This window comes from Xyrauchen texanus, chromosome 43, assembly GCF_025860055.1.
Source record: "Xyrauchen texanus isolate HMW12.3.18 chromosome 43, RBS_HiC_50CHRs, whole genome shotgun sequence".
NCBI classification, from domain to species: domain Eukaryota; kingdom Metazoa; phylum Chordata; class Actinopteri; order Cypriniformes; family Catostomidae; genus Xyrauchen; species Xyrauchen texanus.
The window spans coordinates 14,245,916-14,265,534 of NC_068318.1; the positions used below are offsets into that span (position 1 = coordinate 14,245,916).

A 19,619-nucleotide genomic window follows, 5' to 3' on the forward strand; every position below is an offset into this window, starting at 1 on the left:
CTCACGTGACTGTGCCTCGCCACATCCAGTATATTATACGCTCTCTCATGTTTGCGAGCTAAATATAAAAAAACTACTGATTGAAAGTTGTTGATTGGAAATATAGAAACAATCTATTTTATTTACTGCAAAATATTCATATATATATATATATATATATATATATATAGGCTTTGACTCAACTTAGGCTATTCGAATATAATTCGAATATATATATATATATATATATATATATATATATATATATATATATATATATATATATATATATAAAAAGATATTCGAACGAATAATAGGCAGCCTTTAATATTCGAATATGTTATGTGCATTTATTTATTTTTGTAAATGAGTTTGCTTGAAACGTTGTTTTCAATTAAAATTCGAGGCTTTTTCACGCCTGGTGAAGTTGTGAATCGCAAGTTCATTAACAAGGCTATTATTGGTCATCTGGGCCGTTAGCATAGCGTCGTCATAGGTGACGTTAAGCGTCATGGTTACTAAGCGCCTATTCTGTAAACAAAAACAATGGCAGCGCCAGCGCCTACAAACACGCCTGAGGAGTTCGAAATATACACTCCTGAAAATCTAAAAAGCAACGTGTGGTGCTACTTTGGGTTCCAAAAAAAGGGAAACATCACGAGCAAAGACAAAGTGGTGTGTAAAGTGTGTAGGACCAAACTAACCTACCACGCACGCAACGACCAGCAATATGAGAGCCCACCTGTTAACACTACATTCCGGGAAGCTGGAAGGGGAGTCTGGATCGGGGACGAGGCAGGTCAGAATCGACTCCATGCTATCTCCTTCACGAGGCCTCCCATATGCCTGTCAAAATAGAGCGACAGATTTGAATTTGTGGATACAGATTGCAAAAACTGAAGGCACGATTTCCAAATCTGAGAGCGCGGATTAGAAACTCGTGAGTACGGTTTAGATTCTGTGGGCACGATTTGTTAAACCGAGGGAACAGTTTGAGAATTCGTGAGTACAGTTTATATACGGGCAGACGGATAGCAAAACCGTTGCCACGGATTGTTTTTTTGTTTCTCCCACGGCCAGCCAGAAAGCCCATAATGGCGAGTTCTAATTTAGCCTAGGCTAAATGTTTGATTGTTGGGGATAGCGCTGCATCTCGAAGTGTTCTAATCTACATGATTGATCGAGATTGGGGAGGAGAATGCATCCCGAGTGTTCGATTTACATCTCAAAGTGCCTTGTTCTATTGGTAATTGCTGTCAGATCGCTAAACAATATGTCAGTAATGGCTGGCTGATAGAACATGTAAACTAAACAATCTGTTACGCTCACATATTGCTGTGCATACTGTTTGTGATTCCAGGGTCTGATGATAAATTATAATAAAAAATAAAATAAAAACAATCGTGACAGTTTGTTTTTTCTTGTGAAAACATCATTGCTTGCCTATTGACATTGAGTGATACACTGCCCTCTGGTGGACAGAACATATACAACTTAAATTTGATACCAAAATAGGTTTTACTGAAGGCATTAAATGGTCAAAATATTATTAATAAATATTCGAATATATTCGAATATTAATATTAAAAAACAAACGAACTTCGAATATGATTTTTGGGCAAAAGTCAAAGCCCTAATATATATATATATATATATATATATATATATATATATATATATATATATAATTCAAATATCAAATATAAGTAATTTGAGATTGTAGGGAGACCATCTCGATTGCGTTAGCTCAAGTTTTGGTCAAGAAAACAAAGCATCAAGCAGACAGGCACAACCTCCGCTAATTCACCTTAACCCATTTAATCCCAAATTTTTCCCAGAGATGACATACATAATTTGTGTGGTATTTGTAAGTATATTAAACAATCAATGTCAATAATGTACATTTTTTTTCGAAAAGTCCAAGAAAAAATGAGTTTTATCTCTGGTCACAATTGTGACCGGTGGTAGAACACAGGGAGTCTAAGTCTAACATTGAGGCTGGCCTCCCTTGTCCTTTTGGTGCAGTACCAAATTTTTTCAGGAGACTTTGGGCAACTACTCGCTGAAATCCAAGGAGATCATAGTCACCATTCATGACATCTCTATGGAACAGCCAACTGTTGACCACAGCACTGTGAAGAGTCCAGGCATAAATTGGCCACCACCACTTTTTTGATCTTATTGTGCTGTGGTAACGGGACACCTGAAGATCATGTAGATCTACTCCTCCCATTTGCTGGTTGTAAGAGTGGATTATTTGAGGTTGCTGGAGGTAGTCATATAGGGTTGGGCGATGTCCCCTAAATTGGCAGTTGACGATGTTGACAGTAAAACATCACGATGGACGATGATATCGTCGGTGGGGCGGGGGGGGATTATATAATTTCATATAATTTTCAAAAATTATATGAAAAATTATTATTGCGTTATTTTACTAACCCAACTAATGACTCATCGGCGCTTTATCAGTAGGTTGCACGACACGTGAAGCATTTTTTTTTAGCTTTCACTTAAGAAGAGCACTATTTATTTTAATATATCTCTTTACATAAATACTGTTTTCCACTTAAAAACTATAATTTCGTTATTTTACTCACTGATGAGCAAAAGGTCGAGGCAGAAATGACCATGTACCTGCAGGAAATGCCCATTGATGGGGAAGAGGACCGCTGACTTGGTGGAAAAGCGAGCGACAAAAGGTTTCCGTTCATGGCAAGATTAGCACGGAAATATCTGTGCATATATGCTACCAGTACTCCATCAGAGCGGGTCTTCAGCACAGCGGGTAGTGTAGTTACTCCAATCCACAGCTTATTAAAACCAGATAAAGTGAATATGTTGGTATTTCTGGCCAGAAACATCGAAATTTAAACATGGTCTATGGTGAAAGATATTAGACTTCTTTACGCATTTTTCGCCATCCGTTGCGGAGCTATTCGATTTTGCATATAATTTTTTAAACGTTCATTTGTGTAGTTCATATGACCACTTTACAATATTTCAATAACATTATTTATTTTGTAGCCTGTGCTGAAGTTAATTGTGCTGCTAATTATAAGTGAAATGTTAATGCCGAGTTTCGGTGCCGAGTGTTCCCGTTTTCCTGTTCTTTATTTGTTGTTCTTCTATGTTTTAATAAATGTGTGTTATTCATATTCACCTTGTTTCTTTCATTTGATTTGACATTATGGATTTATGGCCAAGGAAATTTTTCTTTAAAAGTATTAACCAGACAAAAGTTATTTGACGTTCGCTGGTCTGGGTTTATCTTAAACTGCCGCTTCAGTGTATACAAGAGCTATGTGACAATGAACAAGATTTTCTGAGACACTACAACTACTAATAATTAATTAATAAAGGCTTAAAATAAAATATTTTAATCTAAATGTACAGTGTAAGACATGTAAAAAAAAAGACAAGAAGCTAACAATGTCGAGATCAATATTTGTGTAGCCTGCCTGACACGGTATTTTCACAGACTAACACGTCATGTCTCTGGCATATACCACAGTATTTAAAATAGCATATATGCATTAGTTATATTCTCAATTTAATTTACAGAGCAATCCCTGCAAAGTTTTTAGGTTAACTATAGAAGAGACTAGGATTAGTGAGTCACACTAGCAAGACTCGCAAAAGAGGGCGTGGCATCACGATGGTGGCTCTACATCGTGATGTTGGTCAGCCATCACGATGGACGATGATATCGTCCATCGGCACAACCCTATAGTCATATGCCTTTCTTTCCTTGTTCCATCTCCTAACTGGTAACTCAGAGTAGACCTTTTCCACATTGCTTGCAACAGTGACCACACTGTTATCCCTCCACCTCACCAGTAGCTTTTCTCCTTCAGACAGAACTTCTGTGAAGCCCCTCTGTAACTTTTGGAATTCCTTGAATGGCACATCAAACAACTGGTTTTGCCGCATGGTCCCAGTGCACCCATATCCTCGCTTTGTCATCTCATCAATCAGGGATAATGTGGTGAAAAGGTTGTCATGCGTGAAGTTGCATCCTCCTGGAACACCAGCTTGTTCAGCCAAACCCAGCACTACACTGGGCCCATGACCTAACCCAGTCTCTGGAAGAAGGGTATGCACTCCAGCATAAGGCTCCATGTGGTAGAGGTAACCCCCTGAGGACGCCAGGCTCCAAACCTTATAGCCGTAGCAGATTGGTTTTCCCTTTATGAACTGCTTGTACCCGTGGCGCCCATAATAGGGAATCATACTCTCATCAACTGACAGCCATTTACTGCATGGCAGAATTTTGTATGCGTTATTGAGCTCCTGGAAGATTGGCCTCACCTTAAAGAAGGGCTCATTGTTGCACTTTGTGTTGTCCGCAACATGGATGGAAGCGATAATTTCATCAAATCTGTTTCTTCTCATAGCATTGGAGAAGCTGCTGTTGTGGACATCACCATCTAGTGACCAGAGCAAATGCCGTCGAGGAACAGTACAATATCCAAAGGCGAGGAGCACACCATAGAATACAAGTAGTTCATCCATGCTTAAATTAAGAGGTTTGTATTTGTTCTGAACAGAGTAGAGATTTGACATTTCTATGGTAAGATCTCTCAGAGATGGGAAGTACATTGCTAAAAACACATCCAATGGATTCGGATTTGTTGCTTTTAGACATTGTGCTGCTGTTGGTTCATACACAATGTAGTCAGGCAAATTGCTTTTTGCTGTTTTTTTAAACTTTCAAAAAACACCTACTCTTGTTGTTCCTTTTAATCAGCTGAGCAGGGGTGCTTTCTGCCAAGGGCACTGGTATGGTGGTAGTAGTAGCATCTGAAGATGGCAATACAGATGATGAAGCAGCTTCAAGTTGTTTTGTACGATTTCTTGTTCGGATTGTTAGTTTTGGTTGGTCGCTGCAGGCAGGTTCAGGGATGTTTTCTGCCAAGGGCACTAGCATGGTGGCAGTGGTAGCATCTGAAGATGGCAATAAATATGATGAAGCAGCTTCAAGTTTTTTTGAGAGATTTCTTGTTTGAATTGTGAGTTTTGTTTGGTCCTCGCATTCAGGTTCAATTTCCTCAAAATGATCAAATCCAAACTTCTGCAGTAGAATTCAAAATTCTTGATGGTATGTGAGCTGAGTCACCAGTAAAATCCATGTCAGATGCATCGCTATCACAGTCGCTTTCTATTGCATCCTTCTCTATCTTAGGGACCATTGCTATATTAAAAATTGCAGGTTCTGGATCATCAGTGTCAAGTAAATCCATAACTTGACTTAAAGTCAATCTGAAAGAGAGTTCATAAAAATAACACAGAATTACATATGGGGAACATAGACTCCCTGTGTTATACCACCGGTCACAATTGTAACCGTCTTCATTTATGTGCAGTTTGACAACAGAATAAAGCATGTATTAATTTAATTTCAATGTGTATGTATAGATAACCCTTTCATGATGATATGTGCAAAAAATGTATGAGCTATTCAAAAAGGAACTTAGTATTCTTACCTGTTCTTTCTGAGCTTTGATGTCATCCTTCCATTAAGAGGGCAGCACCAGGAAATAAATGTGTGTGGTCACATGACTAAACAAACCAATCATGTTAGACCTGCCATAAACTCATATAGACATCTTACATTTTCATTATATATGAACATGTGCCTCATAATACGAGTTACTTTTTGATTGCACACTAAAATATGCAAGGAAAAATTGTGGTCACAATTGTGACCAGTGGAATTAAATGGGTTAATGGATCTCTAAATGGATACGCTCCACCTGTGTTTTCACGTGGGTCAACTTGATGACATCACCATTCTGGACGCGTTGTGTGTTGTTGAAAATGGCAATTAGAGAATCCTCCTGCATTTCTTCTTTCTGGGAACATATTCTATTTGCAGTCAATTACAACAGCAATGGTCAAAAGACGTTTACAAAACAGGCACTGTTTGCAGACATCATTCGACACAAGTGAGAGTTTGTTTATTTAAATATTCACCCAAGTTCTTCCTGTTTTCTCGTGCGGCTGTAATCTATCGCGAGCGCCAATAATGCGCTTTTGATTAATTGCATTAAGATGCCGTTATAGTAATACATTGATACATGATTAAACTTTTACGATAACATCACCCAGAAAAAGAGTTGCATGTGAGCCAAAACTGGACACACTCCCTTCAATTTTTAAGCAGACACTCCATGCTAATTCAAACAGACATGAAACAATAACTAAATTGCTTGGGGTGTTCATGTGGGATTTACACGTATGATTAAAATACAGCAAATACCTTCTCGTATGCATTTTAATAGCAAGGTTATTCCTTTTATAGTGAGTAATGTACAGCTTCCGAATTTTGAATATATGTTGAGATTTAATTTTAAGTGCAATTTATGCTTATGCGTGTAGTGTATTAGTGTAGGTATTAAGTAAAAATGTTGATTTAGTAATTAGAGAATTTTTTTTTTTTTTATTAAAGGAACCTGACGAAAATTAACGATGGTTTTACAATAGTAATATTGTAGTAACCATGACTGCTGTCACCATGGTTTTCTGAGCAGAAATCATTGTATTGATACAATTAACCACAGCTTTATAACAGTAATACTATAGCTTCTATATAGGAACCATGATTTTACTACATATTGTAACCATGACAGTAACCATGTTTATAATGCGGTTACTATGATTTTATTGCAAATAACATAATTTAACTATGGGTACTATTGTAAAACCATGATTATTATTTAAGGACAAGCCTGTTGAAGTATTTACCAAATAGACTATTCTTTGGATTTGGCAGTAATATATTTTTCTAAACAAAGGAAGTACCGACCCGTTCAAAACCATCACCTTAAAACTTTGATACAGGTTTATTAGGTGTAAACCTTTAAAAATATATAGTACTGTGCAAACGTCTTGGGCACATAAGATGTTTCACAAAAGCATTTGTCTTAAAATGGTAATTTATATCTTCAGCTTTAGTGTGTCAATAGGAAATATAACTGTTAGGCTCCCAAACATTAATTTGGCAGAAAGAACGGATTAAAACAGGGAGCCCTGAAACAGATGTCATGGCCCCACAAAGCCCCCCACTGAACATTATGTAAGTGTGTGATTTACATAAAGAGACAGGAGCAATTGAGACAGCCTAAATAGACAGAAGAACGGTGGTGAATTCTCCAAGAAGCTTAGATCATCTTTTCTGCCAAAACTGTGTCCAGGTGTACCTAGAAGAATTGCTGCTGTTTTAAAGGCAAAGGTGGTCACACTGAATATTGATTTAGCTGTTTTAAGTTTGCTGGACTTTGTATGATGTTAATTGTTAAATGAAAATTATTTGTCATTATTTTTGAAGACATCCTCCCTATTCAACATTTTTCACAAGTGCTTAAAACCTTTGCACAGTACTGTACATACAAAATATAGAAACATAAAACAAAAAAAAAATTAGCCATGGAGAAAATGAATAGGATTTTTACATCCAAATCCAAACTGTTGCATTCTGAGTCAATCATAAATTCAATTTGTCAAACAATCAGATGTTTTAAAAAAGAAAAAAAAGAAAAAAAAATATATATATACACTAAATAGACTATTGCATGCATGCTCTCCTTTTGTCATTTTTATCCAGAACATTATTTTTATTTTTTTGGAATATAAATGACTATAGCTTGTTTGTAAGGAACATGAGCTCTGTAAGAATGAACTCCAGCATGATTGAAGTGGTGAGTGGGAGTTGAGGTTCTCGCCAAGGCCGCATCTTGATGAGTCCTCCCACAGCTAGAGCACAGATCGTGGGGATTCAAGGATCACCGTGCCATTTTCCTACTCCGCACTCATCAGCAGAGCCATGCTTGGAACAATGAGACGGAGGCGGAGGAAAGATGGCGCTAAGTGCTTTTAAAAGCTTTGATTAGTCGCTTGACGTTTCCACACAACTCGTTTTCATACTTTCTCCTCCTGAGGACAAGCAATTTAGTTTTTTCTTCTTCTCTTGCTGTGTATTAAAACAGAGTTGCCAAATTGATCAGGTCTCAATTTGCCAGAAATGTTATGCATGTCTTTAAATGTTTATCAAAAAAGAACAATTTAATCAGGCCTGTTTTAGGATGATTTTTTGGTAATATTCAAGGTGCAATACAATTAAGCTCAGATGACAGCCTTTGTGGCATAATGTTGATTACCATTAAACATTCATTTTGACTTGTTCGTTCTTTTCTTTTTTCTTTTTTAAAAAGAAGCAAAAATCTGGTTTAAAATGAGGCACTTACAATGGAAGTGAATGGGGACATAAATGTCCATAAATGTTCAAATACTGTGCTTCAAAAGTTGGGGTTAAGTGGCAAGAATTGTACCAAAATTCTAAAGATGGTGTACTAGTGTATTGTGCTACTGTTATTGAACTTTTCAGATAATGTCATGATGATCAACAGGGCTGGATTAAGGCCCTATACACTGAAAAAATGGGAAAGCCACTTTATTGAAAATACTAAACTAACACACAATTATATTGTGTAAATTCCATGTGAAAATCAACACAGTCAACAAAAAGTAATCTGATTACATTGCTACGAGATGTTCATGGATTCAGACATATTTTGGATGGTCTTCACGCAACGAGATTTTAACTGCTTGCTCAATTAACTTAATTAAAATTGGTTAATGCAACACAATTCGTTAGCATTTGGTCTCTAATTTAATTGTACAATCCATCTAGGTTTATTTAATACAATTGTGTTGAGACCATGTGAATAATATTTGTTGCATCAATGTAAGGCTAAAAGAAGCTACTCTCAAAAGCTAACGATCCTACATCTGTGTGTAAAAGGCCTGAAAAGCATCACCAAGTACAAGACACCTCCCCCTCGCTCTGTAGGAAGTCAACCAATGGCTGAGTTTCCTGCTGTTTCAAACACTCCACCATTATTCTGGTCCCCCCAAAAAAACATAATTACAGGAATTAATGACTACAGATCTGTTGCTCTACATCTGTGGTCATGAAGTCATTAGAAATTGGTTTTGGCCTACCTTAAGGACATCACTGGACCCCTGCTGGACCACCTTCAGTTTGCATACTAAGCAGACAGATCTTTGGATGATGCTGTCAGTATGCTTTCTGACAGATAGGCAGTAGCTAGTGAGAATAGGGAAACTCACATCCAGGACCCTCACTATTAGAAATGGTTCTCCTCAGGGATGCGTCCTCTGTCCACTGCTCATCTCCCTGTACACAAATGATTGCACTGCAAAGGACCCCACTGTCAAGCTCCTGAAGTTTGCAGATGACACCACGGTCTTCGGCCTCATCGACGATTGTGACAAGTCTGCATACATACGAGAGGTTGATCAGCTGGCTGTCTGGTGCAGTCACAACAACCTTGAGCTGAACACGCTCAAAACAGTGGAGATGACATTGGACTTCAGGAGAAATTGAACTGTTGCCATCTGGCCGGCGCTACATAGCACTGAGCGACATCCAGGCACAAGAACAGTTTTTACCCTCAGGCCATTTTTACACATGAACAATTAAACTGCCTCAGGACTCCCCCATAGTGCAGTAATGTAAATACATACACTGGCAACCAGAAGTTTGGAATAATGTACAGATTTTGCTATTTTGGATGGAAATTGGTTCTTTAATCACATCTGATCACAAAATATAGTCAGGACATTACTGATGTAAAAAGCGCCATCACTATTTGAAAAAACTCATTTTTGATCAAATCTAGTCAGGCCCCATTTCCAGCAGCCATCACTCCAACACCTTATCCTTGAGTAATCATGCTTTATTGCTAGTTTGGTATTAGAAAATCACTTGCCATTATATCAAACACAGTTGAAAGATATTTGGTTCATTAAATGCTGCTTAACATTGTCTTTGTGTTAGTTTTTAAGTTGCCATAGTATGCAAGACTGGCATGTCTTATGGTCAATATTAGACTGGCATGTCTTATGGTCAAAAAAGGAACATCTTTATCTTGCAACTCCTCAGTCAATCATTGTTTTGTGGAATGAAGGCTATACAATTCTTGAAATTGTCAAAAAGCTGAAGAGTTCATACAAAGGTGTACACTACAGTCTTCAAAGACAAAGGACAAATGTCTCTAACAAGTACAGAAAGAGATGTGGAAGGCCAGATGTACAACTAAACAATTGAGTACATGAGAGTCTCTAGTTTGAGAAATAGATGCTTCACATGTCCTCAGCTGACCGCTTCATTGAATTCTACCCGCTCAACACCAGTTTCATGTACAACATTAAAGAGATGACTCAGGGGTGCAGGCCTAATGGGAAGAATTGCAAAGAAAAAGCCACTTTTGATACAGAAAAACAAAAAGAAAAGGTTAGAGGGGGAAAAGAAAAACAGATAGTGGACAACAGATAATTGCAAAAGAGTGTTATGGATCTTAACCTCATTGAGCTTTTGTGCTACAGGAAGCGTGGTGTGAAATGTCACCTGAGTATCTGGACAAACTGACAGCTAGAATGCCAAGGATATGCAAAGCTGTCATTGCTGCACGTGGAGGATTTTTTTGATGAGAACTTAATTTAAGAAGTTCTGAGCATTTCGTTTTTTCAAATTGTAATAGTAATTTTTCACATTATTAATGTCCTGACTATACATTGTGATCAACTTAATGACACTTTGGTGAATAAAAGTATACATTTATTTCCATAAGATCAAAATCCGTACAATATTCCTAACTTTTGGCCGCCAGTGTGTATCTCATGTACATATGTAAATTCACATATTTAATACAATTCTGTACATACCCCTGCCTTGCACATACATTACCACATGTGCAAACAGCTAATATATGTCCTATTATTTGTATGTCTGTTTATACTAGGGATGCATGTATTGCTCCGATACTGAAGCTTTTAGATGGATCGGGTATTAGGCCGACGAGCCCGATCCAAATCCGATACTTTGTGTTAGTCATGTTCGTTACTGTCAAGCTCAAAAAAATTACAAAAGAACCATAAAAACACAAAGTAGTTCATATGACTCATGCATTTTATTGCTGGACATTGATATCCTTTGATTCTAGTAGGCATGGGTCAATGTGTGATTTGGGTGGTTTGTGCTGTTCCACAGATGTGTGTCTCACACGCGCACACACACTCATGTACGCAGTATAAATATGTATGTAAATTGTTTGTTAATAAAGTCTGTATTACATTTTTCACTGTGCTCCTAAATGTCTTTGTGTGCTCCTACATTTTTTCATTTAGGAGCACATGTAGTCCTTGGGAAAAAAGTTAGCATAGAAGACTGCTGGGCATTAGGTTATAGAGTTTTCTTTGATTTAAGTTTTGAGTTTTGTTTTCTTCAGTGACTCGTGTGCTATTTAACATGTTTTCTAATGTCATAAAATAGTGGTGTATGAGGAACTGAAATTGCAAAACTGTTACCTTTGAGACACAAAACTCTCTTCCTCCATTGGGTGCTTGACGGCTCAGAAAGCAGTCAGAAACCTTTTCTGTTTAAAGTTAAAGCCTATCCAATTTTACAACTTTGTTGCCAGAACGAATGCATTAAACCCAAAAATGACTGCAAAAACGATGATTTAAACAACTTTACAGCTAAAATAATTGGAAAAAAAACAGCAGAATTAAAGTGATTTTCTAAAGTTATAAGCTTCACATTTCTAACTTTAAACCCTCAAAAACAAAAAAACAAAAAAAAAAATTGGGTCCATTAACTTGGAGGCATGGGTAAAAATAATTTTGTGGTATTCAGCATTATTCCACAAAAAAAACTGGTTTAAAGTGAAAACAGTTCACTGTCGAAGTTTATACTTGTTCGTTTATATTTTCACAGGAGTTTGGCACGAGCCTCTGCTGACACTGTTTCACGGTTCTTCGGGATAGAAGTTTGATGACCTCCGCAGTGAAGCACTGATGCTTGGGCTCGACTAAAAGACACATAATCATGCCATTCATGGCATTTATACAGTGTCTTCGCTTAAAAATTCCCTTGTTTGGGCATTAAAATGTGATTGGAATTTGAATGCCCAATAATTACGGTTGTCTAAAATAACAGTGGTTAGATCAAATAACAGCAATCAGATGGTTATTTAATAATCGCGACAGGCCTACTGTTGAATGAGCTTAACTTGTATTGAACCCAAAACATTACTTTTATAGTGGTAATTCACTCAAAATTGGAAGTTCTGTCATTAACTCACCCTTGTGGCATTTTAAATAATAATGAATTTGTTACTTGACAATTATTCAAAAATAATATTTTTTGTCTGAAATATCCCTTTAAGCATAGCTCTTAGCTCAACATCAACACCCGGCCCACCCTGAAATCATATCAATATCCAATGCACGTTGTCTGGAATTTAGTGAGTTATGGGCCTGATGCCGTAATGTTTTGGACCCTTCTCAGGCTGTTGGTGAATTTGATGTTTTAACCTTTTGGCTTATTTACAGATAGAAACTAGAGCGGTCAGGGTCAGCGTCACCCTGCTTGTGTAATTATTCTGTCCTCATGCATGATTAACAAACCTCAGGCCCCATCTCTCACCATTTCAACGCGGTCGCATTTCAAATCTACTTGTGATGCCCAAGACAGCACTCGTCATCTTAGCTCAGAATCTCTAAAGTCCATTTGATGCATTGCCTGATCAAACTGTGAGACTTTCACAAATATAAGACCCAGTTATTGTGATAAAACCACTGATCATCAGAGCACAGGAAGTTACGCCTTTTCTTGCTTCCTTATTAAACTGCATGTGGTATTGTCCAATGAAAAACTAAAAGACCTGCAGAGATTGGTGAAATACACAAAACAAACCAATCTTGAGAGGCAGAAGGAGGTGCTTTGGTGAGCTAAACTAAGTTACCAGGCAATTTCACTCTTCAAAACTGACCTTCTTTTAACTAGGCCTTTATCATCGACTTGTCTCGGTTTTGATTTCATCAATGGTTGCTAGACCACACGTGCAGTACAGTCACCAGCTAAAGCACATACTGTTGGGTAAATGTGTATTTTTGATACTTTGATTGGAAAATCCCCCTTACATCCTGAAAGCTTAATTTTCACATGCAAATTGGCCACTCTGAGAGGTTGCACATTTTTGCTGCCATCACCACAGAAAGATGAACTCAAGCCTAAAGCCAGATAATAGCTCAATTACTGCTTTATTTAAAACAGGCTAATGAGCAGGTGTCCTGCCTTTATTCTGTCAGGCATGAAAGATGCACCCTCTTTCTCTTCCCTGTACTAGCATGTAACGAGACCAACACCCTCTCATATGCTTTGCTTGGACTTTGGTGGTCTGAAGTAGGGCCACAACATTATAATACTAATCGTATTTGTCGATGATCAGCCCTGATTATGTAATAGTGTTTAATAAGGGTTACATTAGATTCTTATATGTTCAAATTTTTGCCATATTCGTTATAGGCTACATATGCTAAGAAGTGTTGAGCTGAATTAATTTAGGTCTTATTTGTCAGTACACTTCATTTCAAACTTCATATTGACCTACTTTAATAGCATGAAAAAACTGTTGTTGGTTCGATTACTTGTTACTTTTTTGATAATTGTGCAGTATGAAGAGACTAAAATGATTGAAATCCATTTTCTTTTGTAAACCTAAACTGATCCTTAGAGTTACATCCTTATTCAGGCATTGGAGTTCCTGGAAGGCACGTTGTCATCCGAGATTGAATCTTTATTGTGGCAGATAATGCCTGTGGTCCCTTTGCTGAAAGCCATGGCTGTCGGCCAGACCTACATTATTCTGTAGAGCGAGCATTGCCAACCTGGCCTGTGACCATGGCAGAGAGGATTCCATATTGCTGCCAACAGCTGGGCTTCTACCCCACCCCAATTGTAAGGATGTAACTTCCCAAGTCTTCTGACACTGGTTTGAATGTTGTGGAATTCCTGCAACTGAAAATAGCTCAAGGCCATGTGGGATGCTGAGCGATTCCAGCAGACATTTGTTTGTATGCTGCCCGTCTCCGCTCTTGGGATCTCTGGTGTATGGCATTATACAAACAGTGTCTGAATGTGGAATCCCAGCCCCCAGGTTGTTTAGGGTTAATTTAAGATGTCTTCTACACAACAGCTAGGACTTCATGTCGTTTTAACAAGGGCTGCACAAGTTGGTTGGGGGAAGGGAGCGGGTCCAGCTGTGGCCATAAGTGTTCTGATAACCCACATAGTTTGGGAGAGCCCCAAATCTTATAAAAGTAATAATAAGTTACCATGTGTATGTTTCACTTTTAGTGTCTGGCTTAGTGAAAATGTAAGTGTTTCATTTTCAGACACTGTTGACTTGCAACCATGAAATTTGACACATTTGTATAATTTGCCTGTATTCGAGCAAACACATTATAGTGGAGCAAGGCTAATTAACAATTCAGCTGTCTTCATCTGTCTGTCCAAGTATGCATAACATAATGCATAATAAAATATTTGAAAGAAAGGCATCAGATAGGGCTGTGCCAATACAATAATATATCTATTATATCACAATACTTTGTCTGACAATATTGTATTGATACTTGAGGTCCATGTATCAATATTTGTATTATGTATTTAAATCTTAGGCCTAACAGTTCTAAAATAGTGCGAACTCTGAGACCAGCCTTTCTCAATGCAGTCAGAGCCTCTGCTATGCGACGCAAAGAGAGCCTGAAGCGGAGTCTGCATGATTCACTGTTTCTCTCACAATCTACATTTCCATTCAAGGATTTTTTTTGTGACATCTAAACGCACATCTAAACGCACATTATCGCTAAAATGTCACAAATGTCGACATAATATATTTCAGTTTAACTCAAACTCTTAAACTCTATGTAGATACATCTAATGTTGTGAAAAACTGGTTTGGAAACACTTTTTGATGAGAAATTTGGCATTAACGCAAAAATGTAGTGTCACATGACAGAGAAAAATCATTAGCCTGTGTTTATCATGACGACAGTATTGAAAGCCAATATATTGTACGTGATTATGGATTGATCTGTATGGCATATAGAGCCGATCTGCAAACGTGACACTTCCAGGGGTGCATGTTGAACAAATTAATGGCCACTGTTTCCATCCGTTTATTTATTAAAGTTGCTTTTTCACACCATTCAAAAAATAGATGGCAGTCAAGGAATTAGCCCACAAAACATAAAACATGTCATTTCTGCACACAAAGATGTTTTAAATTATAAATAAATACACAATACTAGAAGAATCTTTTTTTACACTTACAGCCAAATTCTATTAAATTATTGTTTAGTTTTACTTTTGAAAAATGCTGGCAAAATTCTCTGTATTAAATAAAAGAAATTACCAAACAAAAACGCAGAACATTTAAAAAAAGAAATTACCAAACGAAAATATATATATATATATATTTAGACCTATATATGCCTTTTCTTTTCACAAACTTAAATTAGCTTTACCCTGTTCTGTAGACGAAAACACTCGGCTGAATGATGTTCTCAGAATGTTCAGCACTTTTTTCAAGACCATAAACTATCAGAACTATTTGTCCAATGCTGAGTTCACGTTCAGAAAACGAGCTTTTGAACATTTTAAAACATTTAAATACTTTAAATCTAGCCATCTTTACCTCAGATCACATTTACTGCTTCTTCAGAAAATGTAAATTTGCATTATGAAGCTAAAATACATTTTAGATGCTAATCAAGTTCAGTTGGTCATTAAAAGTTGCTGGAGAACTATGTGGGACATAATGCAGTTGTGATGGCGATGCATTTGAATAGATGATTGTTCAAATGTCATCTTCCGAATATCGGGGAATGGAATACATTTATGGTCGGAGATATCAAGTAGGAATATCCCTCATCCAACTTGAATGGAACTCAGCATAACCGTGTACACTGACAAAACGAAATATATTGCAAGTAACATGCAAATATTATTAGATAAATTTTTCCAGGTATTATAGACCTCCTTGGTAGATTCATATGAAAAATTATGATTTTTGAATGTCTGTTCATGAGACGTTCATTTCCCAAAACAGTCATGCTGCAGTTAAAATTAGGCTTGCTTGAGCATTAAGTGTCGTTTCCAGTTCTGGCTTTCGTGCTTGGACATGGTTTTTAAAATGTCAATTGTATTACTAGTTAGCTGCCCTGGCCTAAGGCATAGGGTGTGTTATTCATTGTGAAACTGTGTTTTATTAATTGCATGAATCACACTGAAGGCCTAGACTTTTAATGCCCGGCTCACCACTGAACAACACAAAATATTGTATAATAGACAGTATAATATGGCCTGCAAATAATTTTGTAAATACTCAAATGGCCCTTAACGGAAGACTTTAAATCTCACTCACATTTATATACATTCATCCAAAACATGACTGAGACACTCGCTACTCTTAAAGAGACTACAGTTTTAGCACTTGTTTTACAAATCATTGTAAATCCTGTACGTGTATATATGCAATATAATATGCAATATTGAATGTTTATCGCAGTGTCAGACACAAAGCACAATACATAGATCTTTAAATGATAAAAATCATCAAACAAAAATAATCAGACTGTCACTGCCTGTATCATATTCTTAATGAAGTGTCAAGCCTGATAAGTGCTCTGTCCGGCCAGTATCACATTTCTGTAAGGAAGCGAATGTGAGTATTGTCACAAGGGCCGAAAGGATTAGTCAGCGGAAACACCCTGCTTTTATATCTATAATAATCGAATAATCGTTCTATTAATATTAGTTGATTATTAAAATAATAATTAGTTGCAGCTGTAATTGTCATGTGCGTGAAGTTACACTGCTGTGGTTTTAGATCTTTGGGATGATTAGATTTTAATTGGTTTAGCATTTAACTGAAATTATTGTTTTCACTCCAGAGCAAATGGAAAAAAGCATTGGCTTACTGTTTATCAAGTTATCAACAATCACATGACATCCTGTGTGCAACCTAAACCAAACGTTCTATGTGAAACCTGCGTTAAAAAAGCTAGAAATGGAACACAGATGCATTTTTTAGATGCATTTAAAAAAAAATATTTAGTTATTTTTAACTTAACACGATGTCTAAAGTATGTGACGGTAATGCTCAAGACGCTGAACAAAAAACACGATACAGCGGTTAAATATCCGTCCAGCGCATGATTATAAAAACAGCGTAGATGCCAGCAAAAACACATGTGGAAAGTCCCTAACTCATCCTATACTTTAAAAAAACCCGGCCGAAACCCATTGGTTTTTTGGGTTTAAAATGGACCTATTATGCAAAATTCACTTTTACTTGGTGTTTGAACATAAATGTGTGTACACAACCACCCTATAATGAAAAACATTTTTTTTTTAAATCACCATTAATCATAAGCACTGTCTCGGAACAAGCCGGTCGCAGATTCTGTACAATGTGATGTCACTTTGTACAGGCCCTGCCCACGCCTGTTGACAGACACTAACGACGGACATGTTTGTTTCTGTGTTGTTTCATAAAAACTAATAGTGAATTTTGTAAAAGTACATAAAACAAGTTGTGTGTGTGTGTGTTGCTCATCCATCATTGCATAACTGCTGAAAAAACTCTACAACAAATAAATACATTTTTCAAATAACCAAATTCCTGATTCATTCTCAAAGTTGTTACTTCTGACGGAGTCTGTCTCCCTCATCAGTGTCTGACTCCGGTTCAAACATATAGGGCTGAACACCACTATTTTCGCTGTCAGTCATATTGCTTATGACGTCTAGTTATCCAAAGCAGAGATGTCAAAACTCCCTGCCCCGTATCCAGAATAGGGCGGAGCACCAGCTCATTTGCATTTAAAGACACAACTTGTTTTTAGTCCCACACAAAAATTGCCATTTTCAACATTGTATAAAAAAGTATCTGTAGGGTATTTTGAGCTGAAACTTCAGACACATTCTGGGGACACCAAAGAACAACTAAATGGTAGAATAACTAAATGGTGTTTTTGGTGTTTGGATACAGGCTCATTGAATAGTTAACCCAATAACAACTCTCCGTACACGCATCCATAATTTGTTCATTTTAAAAATTTGACCAAAATGATTCAATTTGTCAAATTAGTATTTTTGTAATGCAAGTTAGAAGGTCCCATATACTGTATAATTAATAGCATTAGCTGAGAGATCATTTATTTAATGTCTAAGCAAAATAGACATTGTAACTGAAGTATACCCAAATTAATTGAAGTCGAATCGAACTGAGAGCTTGTAAATCTTCTGAAAAGCCTCTTGTTTTAAAAATCTTCTTGAAAACCTCTGCATAATCCCAAGGCCAATTTGGCCTGTTTAACGTGTATACTTGCTGAACGAAGCTGAGCTACAGTCACATTATCTAGGTCTGTTAGTCCGACTTAGTCCGGACTAGTACGATTTCAGTGGGACAAACTGAAATAATAAAAAAAAAAGAATCATACAGACTGAAATCATCCATTTTAAATTGCATTTAAATGCTCTGACTATTGCTTAGGGTTAAAGATTTGAACAATTCATGCTATTCCAAGTGGTCAGACTTAACATTTTTGGCTAATAGGCGAACATGATAAAATCTCATAGACCACCTAGCAAGCACATAGCAGCACACCAACAACCACTCAGAATACATTACCAACTGCATATCAATGTCCTGGCAAAATCACAGAACACCCTTATATTGTAGCCACGGGTTTTGCATGGATGAGCGCCACTCACATTTTCTTCAGAAAATGTTAAGTCAAGTTTGAAAAATATTTTTGTGAACAAGCTCAGATAAACTTTAAAGTGGCATGAAAATCTTGAGGTGAACTATTTATGTTTAGAGGAACACCATAGCAAATTTATTTTGCATTGCTTTTGCTTCTACAGTTTTAGCACTAACCATCTGGCTTTCATGGTGAATCTGTGGAGTCGTCTTATTTCCTTTACTGGAGGCATTTTGGTCAACAGATGCCATCATAGACTATTCACTATGTTATAATTGGCTCACTGCATGATCGTGAATGTAAACATGTTGCATTAAACATAGACATTTGTTGCAATGCTTGATCGGGTAGCTATAAAAGATGTGTGATTTGAATAATATGAATGTAAACACCGAGTTGCTCTGTACCTGTTTCTTGCAGCTGTGCCGTACCCTCCCACAACACGGCTTACCATGAAAGAGCTGTATGAGGATGGCAAGCCCAAAGTCGAGCTCCTTAAGAGCCACTTGGTGAAGGAAGGCCGTCTAGAGGAGGACGTGGCCCTACGCATCATCAATGATGGCGCCAACATCCTCCGCAATGAGAAGTGCATGCTTGAGGTGGAGGCCCCTATCACAGGTAGGCTGTTTCATGCTGTTTCATTTGTTGACTCATCGTGTCGTGATTCATGATTGGTGTGACATCTACATTCAAGATGTGGTTCTCACAGTGTTAAGACAAGTTTGCTACACCTAATGCTCTACTACAACTGACAAGTATGATGTCCAGTGCCAATGGTACTCGCCTACACACCTGATTTCAGTGATGCTGGCTGTCGATAATAGATTAAAAACAAGACAGATGATCATGCCAGTTGAAATTGTCATGTTGTTTTTAGGGTTTAATATGCTATGGCTGGCTGTTATAACAAAAACCCCAAAATCTGATATGTTCTGCTTTTTGACTATTTAGGCTTAATATCAAGGTGATTTGCTTTGAATTAATAGATTTTTCAATGTATATGA

The 19,619-nt window shown here is 37.2% G+C and overlaps 1 protein-coding gene across 2 annotated transcripts in view; it reads left to right on the top strand.

The window, feature by feature from the left end:
• Window positions 1-19,619, top strand: part of ppp3ccb (protein phosphatase 3, catalytic subunit, gamma isozyme, b) — a 51,813-nt gene that overhangs the window by 3,514 nt on the left and 28,680 nt on the right. For both annotated transcript variants that reach the window (XM_052116088.1, XM_052116087.1), the window contains exon 2: window positions 19,036-19,233. In XM_052116088.1, the coding sequence (XP_051972048.1) occupies window positions 19,036-19,233 (198 nt within the window). The remainder of the gene's footprint in view (window positions 1-19,035; window positions 19,234-19,619) is intronic.